At 45.1% G+C, this 19,327-nt stretch overlaps 1 protein-coding gene across 2 annotated transcripts in view; it reads left to right on the forward strand.

Annotated features, from left to right (window-relative positions):
- Positions 1–490: 490 nt before the first annotated feature.
- The window catches only part of LOC146361817 (uncharacterized protein C1orf21 homolog), a 29,886-nt gene continuing 11,049 nt past the window's right edge, over positions 491–19,327 (forward strand). Inside the window, exons 1-2 of one of the 2 annotated variants that reach the window (XM_084922537.1) lie at positions 491–716; positions 13,862–13,991. In XM_084922537.1, the coding sequence (XP_084778663.1) occupies positions 13,901–13,991 (91 nt within the window). In that variant the 5' untranslated portion in view covers positions 491–716; positions 13,862–13,900. Of the gene's footprint in view, positions 717–737; positions 757–13,861; positions 13,992–19,327 lie in introns of those variants that run through there. The other variant, XM_084922538.1, reaches the window with a different exon arrangement.

A 19,327-nucleotide genomic window follows, 5' to 3' on the forward strand; every position in this document is an offset into this window, starting at 1 on the left:
TTTGAGAGGAAATGATGAACACATGCTGGCTTTTGTGGAACAAAGAGGCAGGAGATGTGAAAATCACTTCTGTTCCGACAGAGGTTTCTGTGCAGTGGGCGGACACCCCCATCAAATCACTCGAGTCAACGTGACAGACGTGTAATTGGGAAATTGTCAGTATGCGCCATGGTATTACTGTCAGAGTGATTCAAACCCTGCTGCAAGAGTGCTCATCGTATTTAGCAGAAATATGTATTTAAATCTGTTTTTGTCACTTGAGTAGAAGTACAAGTATCTGCTGAACCGATCCCATGTTTACACTCGCTGGCGGTTATTTTAATACGGTGCCAAGAAATGAAAACACAGTAAAAGTACACGACAGAGGTAGGTGAGTACTCGGTACATTTCCAGCACTTTTTTGTGCACATTTACGTGCGTGTCTCATGAATGCGAGCGGCTCTCCTGCTGTTCAGGAGCGTTTTTACGCAGCGGTGATGTGCAGCTCGGGCCCGGCGCTGATTGGTGGCTCGGTGGGGCACTCCTCAGCAAGATGGCTGCATTGCTGCGCGCAATAGTGGCATCCTGGTGAAATGACGCAAGCCACAGTTTACGTTCAGCCCTCGCGGCTCCGAGCCTGAGCTCTCCAGTCTCCATAGCGCAGATCCCGCCCGACACAGCCGGAAGACCGCCCGACTCTCCTCCTCCACCGGACCGAGTGGAACCGGTTCATTTGAGTAAGTAGCAGCGGGGATTGCCTGTTGATGTGTCCCAGAGGTGCGGTTTGTCCTGCTGTTCGTGGACTCTTTTGTTGTTGTTTCCCGAGTGTCCGTGATTATCGGGCGCTCTCCTTCCTGCACACTGTCGATGGTTTCTCGCTGGCGGGGCTGGCCGTGGGGCTAACGACGCTTTGTTTCTCTGTTTCTCTCGCTCGTTTTTAACTATTACTGTTGTTACTGGTGGTAAAATCCACGAGGAGCCCACACGGAGCTGTGTTCCTGTCTCGCGTTTGGACTGTGTGAATGCGCTCGCTCGCGTTGGACAGCGTTGGCTCGGCGCATTTCAAATTTTCCACACATCCTGGCGGCTGTGCCAGGCTGTCCCGCTGCTGGGAGCCCGTGTGTGTGTGGGGGGGAAAACACTCCTCACAGGGAAGAGCAGCTTTGGTCGAAGCTACAGGCCGTTAACCTTTGTGGAAATGAAACTATGAGCACAGGCACACAGCACTGAGTCCCCCTGTGGGGAACAAAGCTCCCAGTGTCTCCCTGTAGCACAGCTGGACACAGCTGTTAAGCGGCTCGAGCTCCAGGACGGCCATGGGCTCACACCTCTGCTGCTGCTGCTAAACCTGTGGTACAACTTCTGAGCTGCCTTCTGTCCACAGCAGCCTTTTGGCCTGCGGGGGAACGACCTGCTGATCGTCTTTGTTCCTCATGACTGCCTCAGAGGAAGACAGAAGCTGCTGGATTGTATGAACAAAGTCACAGCAGCCAGGATTACATCTGATACACAGACCATTTGCAGCTCATTAGCTCAAAGTTACCCGAGTCTGTTTCAGATGGATCCTCCCTTGCTTCCTCAGACACTATGAAGCACACCGGATCGCCAAAGGCACTTCAGAAGTTTCCAAACCGCCTTTCTGGCTGCTGCCTTTAAATGTGCCATATGGTCATTAGCTACTGTAGACTACAGCGTGCCATCAGCAGCAGATCATTACATCCGTTTGGTGGCTGTGCAGCTCTGGTGTAGCCAGACAGTTAAAGGGGACAGCATCCATCACCTGCAGCTCCCATCAGGGCCAGATCAGCAATCCTGTGGGTGGATGTTGTGGTGCCCCTCCTGACTTTAGCCTTGTTTTATCTCCATCTATCTGCCTCTCTCCTCCACACTCCCTCCCTCACTTGTTTATCTGTTACTGTGTGTGTGCTTGTTTCTCACATATGCCTTTCTGGTTCCGGTGGCTAGCATTAGAGGCTGAAATATAAACGTCTCACTCCTCCACACTCCTTCTCTTCCTCTCTGTTCTGAGTCCTCCTGCTTCTTCCTTGTCCACCTGTGGCCTCCTCACCTTCAACTGATTAGCAGCGATCCAGGTGAACACACAGGCACTCATAGGGTCATCCCGCAACACCTGTCGTGTCATCTTGTGGGGAAGTGGAGGGTTTCCATGGTTACCGCAGGATGTCTTCTCTGTCTGTGGGTGTGGGAGGGAGTTCCCGTGACTGTCTCTTCCATCCAGTTTGTGTTCGCTTTGCGGGCATTGTGTTCTGTGGGAGGTGCGGCTGAGTGCTGTCAGCTGTGATAAGGTAGTCTGTATTGCAGTGTGGAAAGCACAAGGTCAGCACAACTCAATCCTCCAGGTTCACTGTACCTGTCAGTTTGACTGAGGGCGTCGCAGGCTGATTAGGTTTTCTACCCGGCCGAATAAACAAAGTGCAAGAAGCAAATGTTGCAACACTAAGCCCAAAAAATCCGCACTTGTGTCATTAGCCGCCGCTGTGCTCCTTCTGCTCCGTGCATTCCTGTTTATTTTGCATTCGGTGTGCAGATCGGTGGACGAGGGCTGTTTCTGCCACCGGTCTGTGTGTGAGCAGGGATTGGCTGAGTGGCCTGCACACATGCTTTCTGACACGACGAAGGGTCCTGTCTCTGTGTCCCTGCCTGCGTTTACAGTTCAGTTCGTGTTCAGAGTCCAGCTGGGATGGAGACATGGGGACAAACTACAGTATTGATTTTGCTTTCCGTTTCTTTTTCTTTTTATTCGCCTGTTTTCCAATCTCTACTCTAGTTAAAGGGTCGCTGACGGGGTCTCAGCTGTGGAGCTGTTAATGCACAAGTAGGTGGTGGTGAAAAATTATATAAAAGGTCAGTGTTTTGGAGGAGGGGGGTTCCTGTTGACGGTACACCAGTTCCATCTTCCCATACTATGACACCCTTGTGTGGCTGTTAATGCTCAGTTAGAGCACTCAGCTCTGTTATTAAGGATGTATGAACTGAGCCATGGTTGTTGGAGCCCAGCTTCCAGTACCACCAGCAGACATCAGGGCCAAGATTTCAGCGTCTGTCTTCCAGGCTTCACAAGATGGTAGCTGATGGTTATCTGATGGATTAGACTGTTTACCTGTGCTCCATAGCATTTGGACTACAAGCCGAACCCAGAAAGCTTTGTGTACTAAAAATATGGTCTCTCACCTACAAATTCTGCATATTGATGTTTGGAGTCTGTGCATAAAGATGAGAGTGCAGGTTGGTTTTACCTTTCAGCAAAACCCTAGTTCCTGTTTAGTCTAAGCATCTTGTGCACAAACATATCTGGAACTTGCTTGGTTGTTCAAATATAACAAATTCATCACAAGCAGAACTACGTGTGGCAAAACACTTATCCTTCATATGCATGTCGTCGGCATCACCATATTGTAAATCATAATAATGTCTTTCTGGGTGTCTTTAGGGTAAACTGCTGGAAGGTTTTGTAGCGTGTGTGTAGGATAATGGACCGATCAAAAGCACTGGTTTGCATCTGAAAGAATAACATTGCAGATGCGATACCAGCCATGTTGAGATTTTAAACACGGGCTCGTTTGCAGCCACCTGAAGAGGCGAAACATTCAGTGTGTTTTTAATTCCCACACAAACAGGCGTCTGAAGGGTCTTGGCCAGTCGTCCTGCCAATTATGCAAAGATTCGTATGCGTAATTTCTTATGACTATTAATGCGGGCACGGTTTTAATTGTGTGCCTCGTGGGTTGGTTTGTTGGCAGTTCAGATGGATCTGGGTAAGAAAACATAAACACGTCTGACCTCGTGTGCCTGCTGTGTTGGAGGAGGCCCACACCATCAGCTGCGCAGCTGTCTGTCAGCAAACGTGATCAACAAGAAAATCGGTGATATAAAAACAGAGATGGTAAAAACATAAACCACCTTTAGAGCTCTACCCTTAATTAGCAGCAGTATTTTTACTTTGGAGAACCTGCACCCAGCATGGAAAATAATATTCAGCTATAGAGGAGAAGAGCAAAAATTCACAAGTACAGCTTTTAAATACTGCATTTAAAAGGTTTACTTCATTACTTCCAAACCCCTCACGCTCCCTGGATGCTGTTAATTATATCGCCGTCATGTCGCCCAAGAATTTTTCCCCATTACTTTTGCATCTTTTTCCTGTTTCCTGTGTTGCCTTGAAATCTTGTCAGTCAGCCACCTTAGGCTCTGACCTGCTTTCGCCTCAGTCCCACAGAAATGACTACCTGCCTTTTGCTCTTTCAGGGAACTGAGTGCTACTAACGCCAGCCATTTGCAGGCCTCAGAGGAGACATTTTATCCTCTAGTCTAGCCTGCATTAGTTGAAATCATTCGTTTCTCTATGGCTTGATTTTTTACCTGTACCGAGATACGGCTTAATGCAGCTCACGTTTCAATTAGAGTGCTTAACTGCTCTTTCTTCGCTCTCTCTCTGAGTGACAGCACTGAAAGGAAATGGTGAGAGCTGTGCAAACTTCTGTGGGCCTGTAGTAACAACACTGGCCTCTTACCAAAAATACGTAAAAGCTTGTCTACAGCTTACTCCAGCTTCTTCACCAGCACATGCCTCAGTTCTGCACAATATGCCTCTCATTGTCAGTCACAAGGCCGGGCTTCAGTTTCACTCAGCAGAACAGGGTCCCCTCTGTTTCCACGTCCACTCCTCCACCCATGGCTGCTTGTCATCCTCATTACTACAGTGAGAGGAAGAGGAAAGAGCCACTCAACGGCAGACAGTGAAAAAGAGAGAAGAGAGGCACACAAAGCAGCAGCAGAACACTCATGATGGACCTTTACTGTCCACCGGCCTGTGTGTGTGTACGTGCGTGCGTGTGTGTGTGTGTTGGCATGACTTCCCAGGCTTGTCAGGCTGATGGAGTGCCTAAAGTGGGACAGGAGGAGAGGTGCAGCATTTGCTGCCTGGCTAGAGTAAATATTATGGCGCACTGGCCCACGAGTTGCCGGCACTGTGCTCTGTCACATAGAGACGCAAAGACACGCTCAACACGCCGCAGCTCGCGATTCACCGTACGAGTCATTTGCAGTGACTCCAGGTGGAGCGTTTTGATTTTTGAGCAGTGTTTATTAGGTCAGCTGGTGCAGTGTGTTTGCGTTCTCACTATGAGTTATGCAACATGACTAGTACATATGAGATGATTTGTCAATCAGATTTTCTCACTTAGTCATAGATTTTATCACATAAGCTGAACTGAGGGGGTTGAGTATAAGATAAATAAGGATTTTTAAAGTGTTAATTATGCAGAGCAATATTTTTTCCCTCAGGGAGCTTTAGTGTTTGCTTATTTTAGCCGTACGTACTTTTTTCTGGAGTTGTCCTCTATCATCACATACAGAAGGATGAATAATTCAGAGAAAATTGTGAACTTGTGACCCCTACAGTGAGGGATCCAGTGGCTCTGATATGCTGTGAGGACTCTTTCCTGGCATGGATCGAGGCCCAGTTGTCCCGTGGTGTTCTCAAATTTTTGATGACAGAGTGCCAAGTTAAGGAGCCAGCATACGACCGAGTGCCGCAGAGAAAACATCCAAACCTCAAACACTTGCAGGTGTTTATTCCATATTCAGAGGATAGACTTGTGGTGGTTTATAGCTTCATGTGTTGCCATATTTCTTTGCACCGGCTGTATTTGGGGTGTTATGGGGTCTCTTGAGGACAGAGCAGAGCTGTGAGCGAATGAATGTCGCGTATTGTTATCTTGTCATGCTGCTGCGCTCCATGAAATTGCAGGGGAAGCCTATGATGAATACTTTTTTGATCTAAAAGATTATGCCTCAATCTACAGTGCACCAGGGGTCATTGTAATGTTTGAGTATGAAAATGATGTGAATCATGTTGCTGGCTTTACTCAACCAAGGGAAACAGTTACTGGCTCCGTCTCACTGGAGTAAAAATAGGATGGCAACTTCCTTGTGACTAGGAAAAATTGGTGGGTGGTGACTACATTGAATTGCTTAAAGTCCAAGGAGTTACTCCAACCAACTGGTCACCGTTCAGCTGGTTGTATTCTGGTTATAATCATGTATAAAAGCAAGGCTGTCACCATCCTGCAGCACCTACGTCACTATTGGAGGACAAATTTTTAAATTTCTGTCTCAGCTCACGGAAGTTAGGCTGGATTCTGGATCTAAGTAGTTACTGCGAATTTGTGTGCATTTAGACGGAAACAGATTTGATCTGTTTATCACAGTTAAATGCTGCGTCATTGCAGACTACATATAATTGTAAACTTGACTCCATTCAGCCCCAAACAGATATCAGACTGACTCTATCTCATCCCTGTTTTATCTCCGTCTTGATGCTCAAAGGTTGTTTTGAAGACGTTAACTGACATTGAGTGGTTGCAGACCTGGCGTCAACCTTTGAAACTGCAGTATCAGAGGCAGCGAGGGTGACGCAGGTCACACAGGGCGCGCAGTCGCAGCTCCGGTTTGGATAAAGGAGGAGAGAGGCTAGTTGGCTGATGATATCAGTAGATGTTCCACCTGAGAAGGCACCATTAATGCTGAATGTTATACACATGCTGCATTCCAGATGAGCTTTTTTGTTTTCATGGAAGTCCTTAATTATGTCAGCCAAGTCTGCATGTATTACATCATGACCGCTCTGAAAGTCCAGCTGCCCACGCTCGCTGCACGTCACCGAGGGAGACGTGCTCCTGGCAGTAAACTCAAAAAGAGCCTAATGATATGTTGTGTTTTGTACTATTTTCAATTAAATATAGGCTTTGAGCCGTTTCAAACCACTGAATTCTCTCTTCTTCTTCTTTTTTTGTTTTAGATTTAAAGCGCATCCAAACCTTTTTTGTGTTTTTGACATGCAGTTTCTAAAGCGTAGCTCAGCACTCAGCTGTGAAGATGATGAAGCAAAGATAGAAACTGTCGCTGTGTCGTCACAGGTGAGGCTGCCCTGAAGTCACTCTCCCTGAGGCTTAAATGGCTGCTGAGCGAGCACTTCCCCATCACAGCCGGGAGCTTTACGGTGGGAACTGATAAACGCACACGTCCAGTTCACGCACAGAAATAAACCCGTTAAACAAAAACTCTCTCTGCTATGCTTCAACCAGTTTTCCGCCTTTGTTTGGCCCGTTTTTCAGGCTCTGTGGTTTCTTGTGCTCCCTCTGGCACAATCTTGCATTTGAGAAACCCTTGCACTGCACACTACTCGGTCTGTGTGCACGACCTGTGTTTGTGCAAGCATTCACATCTTCCTCACAGCGCTTTCTGAGTTCCTCCTTTAACAAACTGACTTGTAAAGGAGGCTTGTTCACAGACCTGAGGGCAGGTCACGTCCCACACCAACATATGCAGGCATGGGCAGGCCTCTGTGTTTGCCAAATCATTTTCAGGGTCTGGTTATTTGCCATGTGTTAAATATACAACTTGGTCTGCATTTAAGAAGAGCTCTTTGTATCGCCTGGCTCAGGATTATTGTTTCAAACTGCTTACAATTGCTTACGAGGTGAAACAGCAACAGGAGGCTCTGCGCCAAATCTGGGGTAAGATCAGCTTGAATGACGCAAGAGCTGCTAGCTGACATCACAACTTCTTTATCTTCTTTATCTTTAAACTGGGTTGCCCCTCTGTTTTGGCCCATATGCTCACAATGAATCTTGAGCATCTGGATCCAGAGGTGGTCGTGTTCCAGTTGGTGTTAAGAACCTTTTATCCTTTTCACACACTGGATGTTTATCGGGCCATGTTGGCTCAGCTTGTGAGCCAACATGGCCCGTGTGTGTGTATACACTGACTTGCCAGGCTTGTCCCATTGACACACTTGAGCATCTACAGAGCAGCTCAGTCCTGCTGTCCTGTGGGTTAAATCAACACTGGAAAAAACAGAGCTCACACACTGCAGAACTCCCAGTTTTTACTTATTTATTTGTAACACGTCTTCAATAGGTAAAAATTGGCTGAGCACATTTTTTTTTCCGTCTCAACAGCTGCCCCACACTGTGGTGTGGATTTTTTTCCCCCTATTTAAATCAAAGCTGAGCAACGCCCCACTGTGGTTTTGCACGTGGCACAGAATAGCGCATTGGGCAGAGCTCAGTACTAACTCGGGCTGATTCCTGCTGGAGTTGCCAGTCCTAAAAGTGTATGCACTGATCTCACTGTACAGTGGAACACGTGCAAACGTACAATGCCAGCACGGCTCGTGCAGCAGCACAGTGGACGAGCCTTCGGTGGGTTTTTGTTGAAGCGTTTTATTGTAGTTTGTAAATTAAACTGTGCAGTTCCCTCAAAAAGCCATTTACCTGCACTTTGCTCTACATAAAGAGGTAAAAATTGACTTAATTAAAAAAAACAAAACAAAACGTCAACCAAAATACAAACAATTTTCACATTTGCATTGTTAATACTGACGTGTTACAGTGGTGATTTAAGACATATTTTGAGCAAAATGCACGTGTTTAGAGGTGGAGGTTTAAAGCTGGAGAATCAATTCAGATTGGTATCTCCATATTTTGTGTGCAGATTATGAATTCTTTAAAGTAATGATTATTATTATTATTATTATTATTATTATTATTATTATGATTATTATTATGATTATTATGAAGTTTGATTAAATGTGAAATTCTGTCCATGCAGGCAACAACAAATGTGTGATTTTTTTGATGATTTATCACAGCTAATTGGTGAATCATCAGAACACGATGGAAATGACCCAGTTCAATGGCAGACTGTTGGTAGACTATTGGAAGTCTGTTGGCAGACTGTTGGCAGACTTTTAGTAGATTGTTTGCAGACTTGTAGCAGACTTCTGGCAGACTGTTGGCAGACTTTTAGTAGATTGTTTGCAGACTTGTAGCAGACTGTTGGCAGACTGCTAGCAGACTGTTAGCAGACTTGTAGCAGACTTCTGGCAGACTGTTGGTAGACTATTAGTAGACTTGTGGCAGACTGTTGGCAGTCTGTTGGAAGACTGTTGGCAGACTTTTAGTAGATTGTTGGCCGACTTGTAGCAGACTTCTGGCAGACTGTTGGTAGACTATTAGTAGAGTTGTGGCAGACTGTTGGAAGACTGTTGGCAGACTTTTAGTAGATTGATTGCAGACTGATTCTGTCTTAGCAACATCTCAGCAGGTTTGGCAGCAAAAAATAACCGAAGTGAGATAACTACACCATAATAGATAAAACAAATACTGATAAAGTTGAACTTGAAGGACATAATATATATTGTTGGGTGTCTGGTGATTCAAACCTCTACATGTGTTTCTGATTGTGCAGCTCTGAAAATATATTATCTATGATGAAACCAACACTGAACCCTTCACGTAAGCATTCCTCGTTAAAACCTGCCAAAGATTTTTGTGATGCATGTGAGAAGACCAAGTGTTAAAATGAGCAGAAGTCTGATTTTGAAAGGATGTGACTTCTTGAATTATGCGCCACTGAAGAATGTCTGAGCCTTTGGCCTTGGTGTTATTTATTTATGGGTGTGTTTGGCTGTGTAATAGTCTGCCCTTCTGGCTGTAGCTTATATGCATAACCCGAGTAATAGCAGCTTGGCCTAAGGATCCACAGCCTAGCATTATCCCTGCACACAACAATAGCTCTGAGAGTGCTAGCTCTATTTTAAGCCTGCTCCTACTCACAATTTGATGTTTCAATACACACAAATCAAAGCCTTCAAACAGATGCTGCCCACACACTAGAGACCCTTTGAAACTTCACGTCTATCACGGCTGCTCACATTTCTCAGCGTACGTCCTCCGGTGGTTTTCGGAAAGGGAGTTTCTGTGCTTTGTTCATCTAATATTCACTTCAGTTGTACGCTAATAGTGAAGAGAGACTTGACTGCTCGCTCTTGGTGTCCTCTCTCCCGTTACCTTTGTTGGCACGTTCTTTTTCTATCTTTTTTTCTCCATCTCTGGCGTTTGATTCTCCACTTCACTGTGATGTAACTCTGACAGATAACATGGGCTCCTCCGGCAGCGTTTCCAGGTGCATGCCTCATGCTTCTTCCCTCATTTATGTGCCTATATCAAGAGACAGATAATGCGGGATGCGATTATTGCTGTGTCTTTACGACAGCGTGCCTCAGACTGCTGCGTTAAGATCTCCCAGCTGTGTGTGAGGTGATGGTGGCTTTTTGAGCACATGTGAGGCATAATTGAGTTGTTCCAGAGTGGTAGTTGTAGTAAGAGTTATCCCAGGCTGCCTGGGACAGGCTGATAAGCTGCTCTCTAGACCAGAACTCCTACTCAAGCCACAGGTGACCCTACACACTCATCCCAAGCTTGCATGTGTGTGTCTAAGTGTCTAGATTCTTGCCCGCAAGGTATTACTCCCTCTTGCCTGTAGGCCCTTAGAGAAATTCACGTGTAAGCTCTGCTCAGGCTCCAGAGATTAATGTCTTTTCTCCTGCAGAGCTGAGAAGGGGATTCATATATGAGTTCTCTCATCTTGCACTGAATATTCACACACCTCAGAGTCTCAAAGGAGCAGCGAAAGATAATTAATTTCAGGATGCTTCTTTTTTTGCTATGTATGGTTTGTTCCTGAGAATTGTTGCAGTCTCCTCGACACTCCTCTGCTGCCTCACCGAGTGACAACCTGCCAAGTGACAGTGAATGAAGCAGTCTGTGATAAAGGGAACAGCAGCAGCTTAGTTTGCTGATAATACTGGCCAGTAAATTCTGGGCTACATAGTACCTGCACACGCAGGTACTCGAGCGCTGTGCACCTGGCGCTTTGTGTCATATCCAGTGAGATGGAAGCTGGTGGGCCGCAACCTAAAGATGGGAGTAAACACGGGCCTCCTGTCAACTTCAAACGCTCTGAAGGAGCAGCGAGGGCCAGGCGGCGTTCTTTTGAAGCTCTGCACTCGTCCTCCTCTCTGGACCCTTTCTGTCCCACCTATTGTAGACCTTTTCCTTCCACCTTGTCCCCCTTCAGCTCAACCCACCCTCCCTCTCTTTGTATTTTTCTCTCTCTTTTCAGTGTCTTCAAAAAGCCTCTTCTTCACTCTGCCTCTTATTATTTATGTACCGGCGGCACAGATTTAATCAGCTGTGTGTGTGTGTGTGTGTGTGTGTGCATTTTTGTAAGTGGCAGCAGTCAGATGGGCCTGTCAGAGACAGCATATGGCATGTGTGAGTGACACAAAAACTATCTACATACAGCGTGTGCAACTCACTGACGGTGGCGCTTGCAGCTTTGTGTTAGCTGTTCTGCAGGGTGGGAGGGTTTTCTTATTTTCTATAGAGTAACGATGAGTTCGATTTAGTTTGTTCATGCCCTCACGTTGTTCTCAAACAAAGCTCTGAGTTGCGTTGAAGTAATTACAGAGACTTAACGGCCGAGTCAGACTGGTTTACAGGTTACAGGTTTGCTGAAAGTGAAAATCTTACTGTAATGCATAAAATCAGTCTGTTGGTGTCTTTGTCTGTAAACTCCCCCGAGACCATCTGCACTCAAACTTGAACTACAGGTGCTTTACTACTTATCTGATGGTTCTCATCTATATCAGGCATTAAAAATGCATCAAGTTGCCTAGCAACCACCTAGCAACAGATGAAAATTATTCGTTTGTAGCATTTATGAACCTTCAACACCTCATAAAAGAAATGTGTTCCAGGGGAGTGACATCAAACTCATATCCACAAAAGTTTCATTATGCATGGCTAGCAACCGCCTAGCAACAGGCCAAAATGACACTTTTTAGCATATATACAATGTCTGTCTATCTATAAATAAAATATTAATTTCAAATTTTAAGTATATCAGTTTACCAACAGCATGAACAGGCCAAACAGTATAATAGCACAGAGCCGTATTCGTATCGCCGATGTTCCAGGTAGATCAGATCACCAATCTGATATTTGGATTGGATATCCGGACTGGAAAAGGTCGATGCTGATGCGGTGAACGTGGCTCCCTGTTGCTCTGCGTTTGCTGTGTCACAGTCAGTAGCAGAGCAGCATTTGCTCATGTAGAGAGACTTTATCGTTCATTTTATGCATCGCAGTCCTGTTTACACTTTTGTTGTTGATCCTGATGATGTTAACAGTCCATATAAGAATAATCGCACTGTCTTCCTCAGAGTAGGAACACCTCGCTCATTTAACACAGCTATTGGGTTTTCACTGTGTCAACAGATCAGTGCATCCTTATATCATGGTGCCCGATATGCAAAACAATTTTTTTTGTTTGTTTGTTTTTAATGGATGGTAACACAAATTAGTGTAATCTAGGGAAGGGTTTATCTCTTCAGCAATGTTGGCTTTATGTAGCAGAGAAGCATCACTACTGAGCAGATAGTGGTGCAATAATCACATTAACTTGTTATGTAGTTCCCATAAAATCCCATCACTTCTCCTTTTCTGTGTAACTTCATAAATACAGTTAGTCAGACGTTTACATTCATGAACTTTGGACAGACAGTTGAACAAATCAGGGAGGGGACATCTGAAGTTGCCTTTTTCTCATACGTTTCAGATAACTCATGATATACATGCACTGTCACTACTGGAAACGCTTGGTGTAATTTTAGGTGAGGTTTCTAATGAGCTATTTATATATAGTAATATGTACCTATTCTTTTTATGTTGCATTTTTTGGGCAGGATATTAGAAGAAGAGGTAGTTTCAGCAGCTTTGGCAGATTTTGATGCCAGATGTTTGGACTCGTGACCCCCTGAGGTTGGTTTGTGTCTCCTCCCCTGTCCTTGAACTTGGTATTTTTTGTTTGCAGCCACAGATACTGGGCATTATATTAATATTATCTTCTCACTAATAAAAATCAGCATTGCTATCTGGCTCAAAATCTATGCGGGCTGTGCTGTAATTAGTTTTTATTTTAACTGTGCAATTAATGACTGTGATAAGTGCAGAGTCATTAACTCTGTATTAATGAATCCAAAGACTAAATAACACCTGAACTGTGTCACTGATCAGCTCACCTGCAGCTCCTGTGATACTGGTAGAGTTCAGCTAATTATTTTTGGTTGTTTAGACCAACAGCTTCACTCTTTTAGCTCACCCATTAATTTAGTTTTCACAGACACAGTGTATTTTACACTGGCAGTTTCACGGCCCACTGCAGACAGATGGCAAACATCTATCGGAGGAACATAGTTTGGCATTTAGCAAAAGAGGGAACTGGACATTTAACAGCTGGAGACAAACAAAACTTTGAGGGTGGTGAATATTCACCAAGCAGCCAAAGGTACGGATGCTGATGTTGCTGTTTGCGCAGGCAACCAAGAGGTTTCCTACAAACATCACTTAGTAGTGTTTTCAGATCAAAAGTCCAAATATTCAGGTGTGACTAGCTCTGTAAGTTTTCACATTTAAATACATTTGTGTTCAGTTTCACCAAACACATTTATTTATTTATGCATTTCTTTTAGTTTTTTAGGTGTTTTGTATAACAAGAATAAAAAGCATAACGCATATATCAGATGGGTTATGCTCTTTATTTACCCTGCACTGCACCCCTGCTGCTGCTGCTCCATGTATTTAATGGCAGTGGCTATATTTAGCTCTGAAAGAAACTCTTATGAGGAAGTAACAACCTGCAGCATGCGCTATAAATGTGCATTTCTCTTTCTACTGAGCCTCCTAACGCCAGGTGTGAATTCACACTTCTGTGAAGTGTGCTTTGGTTTCCTGATTCAGAGGCATGGAAAGGATGGGAAAATGAAGACAAGTCACCTCTGAGGGTTGTGCTGCATGAAAAAAAAACAACATAAACGACATTTTGCACCGATCTGGAGTCGCCATAAAAGCTCAAACCGTCAATCACGTTTGACAGAGCGCTGTAAAAACAACAGCGCTGTTCGTTTTATTGTGTCTGTCGTGAATACGAAGTCTTGTTTTCTCTCTCTGTGCAGGTGAGAGTGCGATGAGGAGAAGTTTCAGAGTGTGAGGCCATGGGCTGCACCTCGGCCAAGCAGGTGTCGGCCGTGCCCAGCGATGAGGAGGGACGCGGCAAGGCCTACAGCAACGGCGACGTCTTCACCGGTCAGTTCGCGAACGGATGTCAATAAAATCTTCACTGCTCCATTTCACTCAGTTGCTCAGCGTGGACCCATTACCCCGCCTGCCCACACAATATACATCCTCATTGTTACAGCTCACGGTACTTCGGCGGAGTGTAAAGTTCTCCAATTCAAACAATAACTGTCAACACCGCCGCTTTTATTGGAGATGTCTGTGTTGACAGTTCGTGTAAGAGAGGAAGTAACCAGTTAGTGAGATGACGGCGTTGAGTCGTGTCCTTGGAGGGGACCTGGCGTGTTCGTTCCATCTCCATATTGCTATTCTTGCGTTTTTATTAGAGTAGAACAACAGAGAAACGTCTTCTCACTGACATCAAATGCTAAAAACGTAAAAAGGGAAGGTTTCTGAAACTGTAAACGGTAAACTGCTGTCACAAAGCAGACAAAGGGTGTTTGATGGGTATCATGAGTCCATACTGCTTTGGTAACCAGCCAGAAAGGTTTGAAAACAGCTGGATTAGCTCAAAAGAACAACAGTTTTAACAATGTTCGCTTTCTACAAATGTGTCTCCCAAACACGACCTAATTTTGTAGATTTGATTAATAAAAAATGCAGAGAGATTAATTAGTAATGAATATACTACGGTCCTTAGTTGCTCCCTTTGCTTTAGCGGCGTGTAGCCGGCTGTTGTGTAATGAGGGGCAGGAATAAAAGCTGGAGCCGGAGAGCGATGATGGGTGGCGGAGGGATTAACAGCGATTAAGAATTAGGAGCAACACTCTGGTATAGCTGCAGGCGGGTGAATGGATGTGGCAGATGATGATCCACAGGAGGTCCCCTCTCTCTGTCATCCCCCTCTCCCTCTGATCTTTCTAACTCCTCTCCAGCCTCTCACCTCCTCCCTGTAACCCCTCTCTAACTCTGCTCCTGCCTTGTTTCGTGCTCCTCTCTGTTCTCTTTGCCCTCTCGTCTCCCGCTTTGTCTTCTGAGCAGCGCCAGAACACGGCAAGGAGACATGAAGGAGAGCAATGAGATGAACATTTTTTTCCTTGAGAGAGGAAGAGAGTGACGTATTTTGGCGCTGCAGGCCTTTTTTTTTTTCTTCAATCTATTCTCAACTTCTGTGTCTTCCCGTCCCCCCTTTCAAGGCCTCGCTCTTCTCTTCCTTTTTCTCTCTGTCGCACTATTTTGGGTCTCTGCACCCCCTTCTCCTCCCTCCTCCTTCTCTTCCTGCCTTCATCTCCCAGTGTTTCTCCCAGCTCTTTTCCTCTCTTCTCTGGCACAACATTAGGTCAGAACCTTGTGTCCTTTCACATCCCCTCCTCCTTCCTCCCTCTTAGTCCCATCCTATCCCCTAGTCTCACTGTCAGTTGGTTAAAGGGAAATCTGGAATGGCAGTGTATGGGATGGACTACTGTTTGAGTGTGTGTGGGGATATCTTTGTGGGGACCAAAAATTGGACGATTACTATACTTGTGGGGGCCAAAAGCCCTTATGGGGACCACACATTTTAAGGCATTTTTGAGGCTCAAAATGTGGTTTTAGCATCAGGGTTACAATTGGGTTATAGTTAGATTTAGGGTAAGGGTTAGGCATTCATTTTTGATGGTTAGGTTAAGGGTAAGGGGCCAGGGAAAGCATTATGTCAATTAGATGTCCCCACAAGATATGAATACCCGACGTGTGTGTGTGTGTGTGTGTGTGTGTGTGTGTGTGTGTGTGTGTGTGTGTGTGTGTGTGTGTGTGTGTGTGTGTGTGTGAAGGTAGAGATGGAAGTGACCTGGATTGTGCGGATTAGAGTTATCCCAGGCTTCAAAACCCCAAAAGCATCTCCCTTCTTAATGCCCCCCTTCCTTATCTTCACCCGCTTTGCGTGCACATCTTTCTGCTGTCGCTGTCGTCGTCACATACTGTGCAGTCATTCTTTCCCACTCGACTCGCCGCCCTTTACAACCGCTGCCAAACTGGCTCGCAGCATCCGGTTTACTTCTCATGACTTAGGGGGAAAACACTGGCCGGCTCTGGTCAGCCTACGCACACAAGTGTAACCCCAGCGGGCTGCGCGTCGGTGTGTTTGCATTCACGTATGCGCTGATGTTTTCATATCAGTGTGCTCGGTTAGACAGTAAGCCCTATTCATGCTCACGCAGATCTGCCTCCAACAGATTGTCTGGCAATCAGTCTGTCCTTGTGCCCTCTGTGTGCGTGAGTGTGTATTTGTGTGTCCCAGATATTCAGACTCCGGCCGCTAACCCTAACCCACCCCCCAAATGCCCTGCCCTCCCCTCCCCTCCCCAACCCTCTCTCAGTCGCTCTCGCACAATAACCGGAAAAGGCTCAGCTCCATTACACAAACGCTGAGGGGACGACGAGGGAAAATAGCAACACTCTCCACAACATCGTGCTGCTGATGTCTGTAATAATTACAGTCAGAGGAGATTAGAGTGGAGATAGCAAGTATATCTGATTGTATATGTGGCAGCTCAACATTTATAGAAAACAAGGCGGTGTGCAGTTTCAGTGTTTATCTCAGCTTTTGTGCTGAAAGGTTCGACTGTCTCACTGAATGAACACATTACTGTCCTTCTGTGCCACAAGCAGACAACGCTACAATCACTTCCTGGGAGTAAAACGGGATTGCTCAGAAATTATTGTTCAAAGAAACTCTGGGCTTTCTTTATCGGACTGCTGAATGAGAATCAGACCTTGGAAATATTATCGCAGATGAAAAAAAACAAAACAGACCAGTTGCTTTCTTGAATTAACCGATTGTGCCGTCGGTTCCCTGTTAAACTCGAGGAATACAAAACACAGCTGACAGCCCAAAGTCACAAATGACATCGTTTCTGTGTACGTTGCGTGCCGAGTGAAAACGACTCCTCTCTGGGGCAGCGCACAGACCTGAAGGTCACCGGTTCAATACCTGGGATGGAAAGATAGACTTGGAACCAGAGGTGAGAGCAGCATTAGAAATGAATCCATCAGAGGGGCAGCTCAGAGTCAGAGAGGCAGAAATGGTTTGCACATGTGCAGCAGAGACAGAGAGGATGATGAAGAAGATTCATGGATGTAGTGAAGGAGGACATGCAGAGGATGGGGCAGACGGTCTGCTGTGACGACCACATGGAAAAGAAGGAGAAGAAGAAGGTTTTCAGTATTATGAAGGGAGTTCACTTCTTGCTGGTATACATCGCAATGTTAACTTCTGCTGCAGACACAACCTGCTGCAGAGCAGGCTGCGACCTGGAAAGATGCCTCAGACCTAAGAGGAAGTTTTTAAAGTATTGTCTTTCCCTGACGCACATTAGTAGAAAAATAGATTTCTACTAATTTTATCCTCCCTATCAGCTCTAATATCTGAAAACAAGGCACCTATGTTTGTACTTGTTGACCTTTATATCACATTTGCATGTGCGCTAGGCTGACATTTGAATTGTGCTTTTATACTTGTTCTGTACCTGCTCTCACACTGTTGAACACCCTCGGGGCTGCAGCTGAGAGATTTTAAAAACCGGCACTGTCTTCCGCACATCTGAACACGAATTTCATCTGTCAGATTCTCCCGAGTCTCAGTGAACTCAGTGATGTAATACTAATCAGTTCAATTACACTCCTTCCTTTAAACTTTACAAATGCACCAGCTCTTTGTAGTGATGATCATCCGTACAGAGCTTTTAAACACTGCTCATCTGTCAGTTTTTTCAACTGGTCTGCTGACAGTAGGCCTGTCTGTGGTTCTGGTGAATCCGTCATGTGAACGTGATCATTGAGAAACCAGAGGTTAACTTGGGTTGATAATGACCTTTGTGTGACCCCTGACAGCAGATGTTGGGTTAAATGGACCTTGATTTTAAAGGTATGTTGCGTTTTTAATCGAGGGCTCATCAGCAGCTCAGTGGTTAAGTGGGACGGTGTTCAGAGGGGAGGCAAAAAAAAAACCCTGATTCATTCAGTGATCTTCAGAAGCCACGAGCTCCACAGCTGATTACAGAAGTTGAACTAAAGAGGAAGCTAACTCAGAGTCATGCACAGACAGCTCAAATACAGTCCAGCCCTGTGCTGACCTGTTGTTCCTTTCCTCATTTTCTACTGTTAAAATGGTGGATGGTCATACCGACCTTGGTACCAACCACCTGTGGCTGAAATCTTCTGTGAAGGGCAGCCAATCAGAAAGCAGGTTGGTTTAAAGTATGTCCTGAGGTCCAGTATAAGATAAATAAAGATTGTTTTAAGCAGAAAATCACAGGAAGCTACTCTGGAGTCCAACAACAAAATTTATGGAGCTGGAAATGAGCACAAGTGTCTGTGTATGCATATCTGCTCCCATGCACTTCATCATCACGATCATCACTTTATTTCCAAAGCACTTAAAAACAACATAAGTGCTGTAGAAAAAAAAATGAGTGTAAAACAATAAATCAGCTACAAGTTCATTCATAAATGCCAGATTTGAAATAGTACTACGCTAAAATCTGAGTTATGTGCTCTCATTTGCTTTTCTGGCACAACTTCACCTACGTCCCAGGTGCATGGAGAAGTTATTAGGTTACCAGACCAACGCGTTTCGGCTTCATCATGACCCCGATGAAGGCCACAAGCCAAAACAGGGTCGTGAAAATCGTGCAGCAGCGTTTTTTTAACAGGTGTAGACGTGAGAGGGAGGCCTGGCTAATTCCAATCAACAGAGAGTAACAATAATCCAGACGAGAGGTGATGCCTTTAGGTGGCATCTAGACAGGATGGGCTTGATTTTTGACAGCTGCCTCAACTGAAAGCACTTAAAAACAGGGAGGACTTGACTTGCATGTGGCGGTTAAGTTTTAGGCTGGGGTCCATTTTCACACCTAAATTAGTGATGCTGGATTTTTCATGTATGGCCAAGGAGGAAAAGTCAAAGGTAGGGATACAGCTGGAGCTACTGGATTTAAAAAGCATGACCAAAGTCTTTTTTTCCTTTAAAATTAAGGAAATTCGGTGCCACTGGGATAATCAAGGAGAGGCTCTAATGCACACAAGAAGTGTTTAAGCTCTTTATGCATACAGGAGGTCTCATCCGTATGTAAGAGTTCTCTGAAAGTCGTGTTTATGCAGTAAAGTTTACTTATTGAATCCATCAGCTCAGCTCGCAGATGAGCAGAGAGCCTGCGCTAATCTTCTCCGCTTGTAACTTTCTCGTTACGATAGATCAGACGAGAGCCTTCATCAAACAAAAGCATGATCTGTCTCAGTGTTGGATATTTCTGAGAAGCTGTCCCAACACTGCAAATTCCACTTAATGTTTTTATTTCTTTTTACGTGAAGTTTGACTGTTTTCACACAGATGAGACTTTCCTCAGCTTCCTTTCATCTTAGAAGAG

The sequence above is a fragment of the Perissodus microlepis genome, chromosome 23 (assembly GCF_051167445.1).
Source record: "Perissodus microlepis isolate ML-2025 ecotype Zambia chromosome 23, ASM5116744v1, whole genome shotgun sequence".
Classification (NCBI taxonomy): domain Eukaryota; kingdom Metazoa; phylum Chordata; class Actinopteri; order Cichliformes; family Cichlidae; genus Perissodus; species Perissodus microlepis.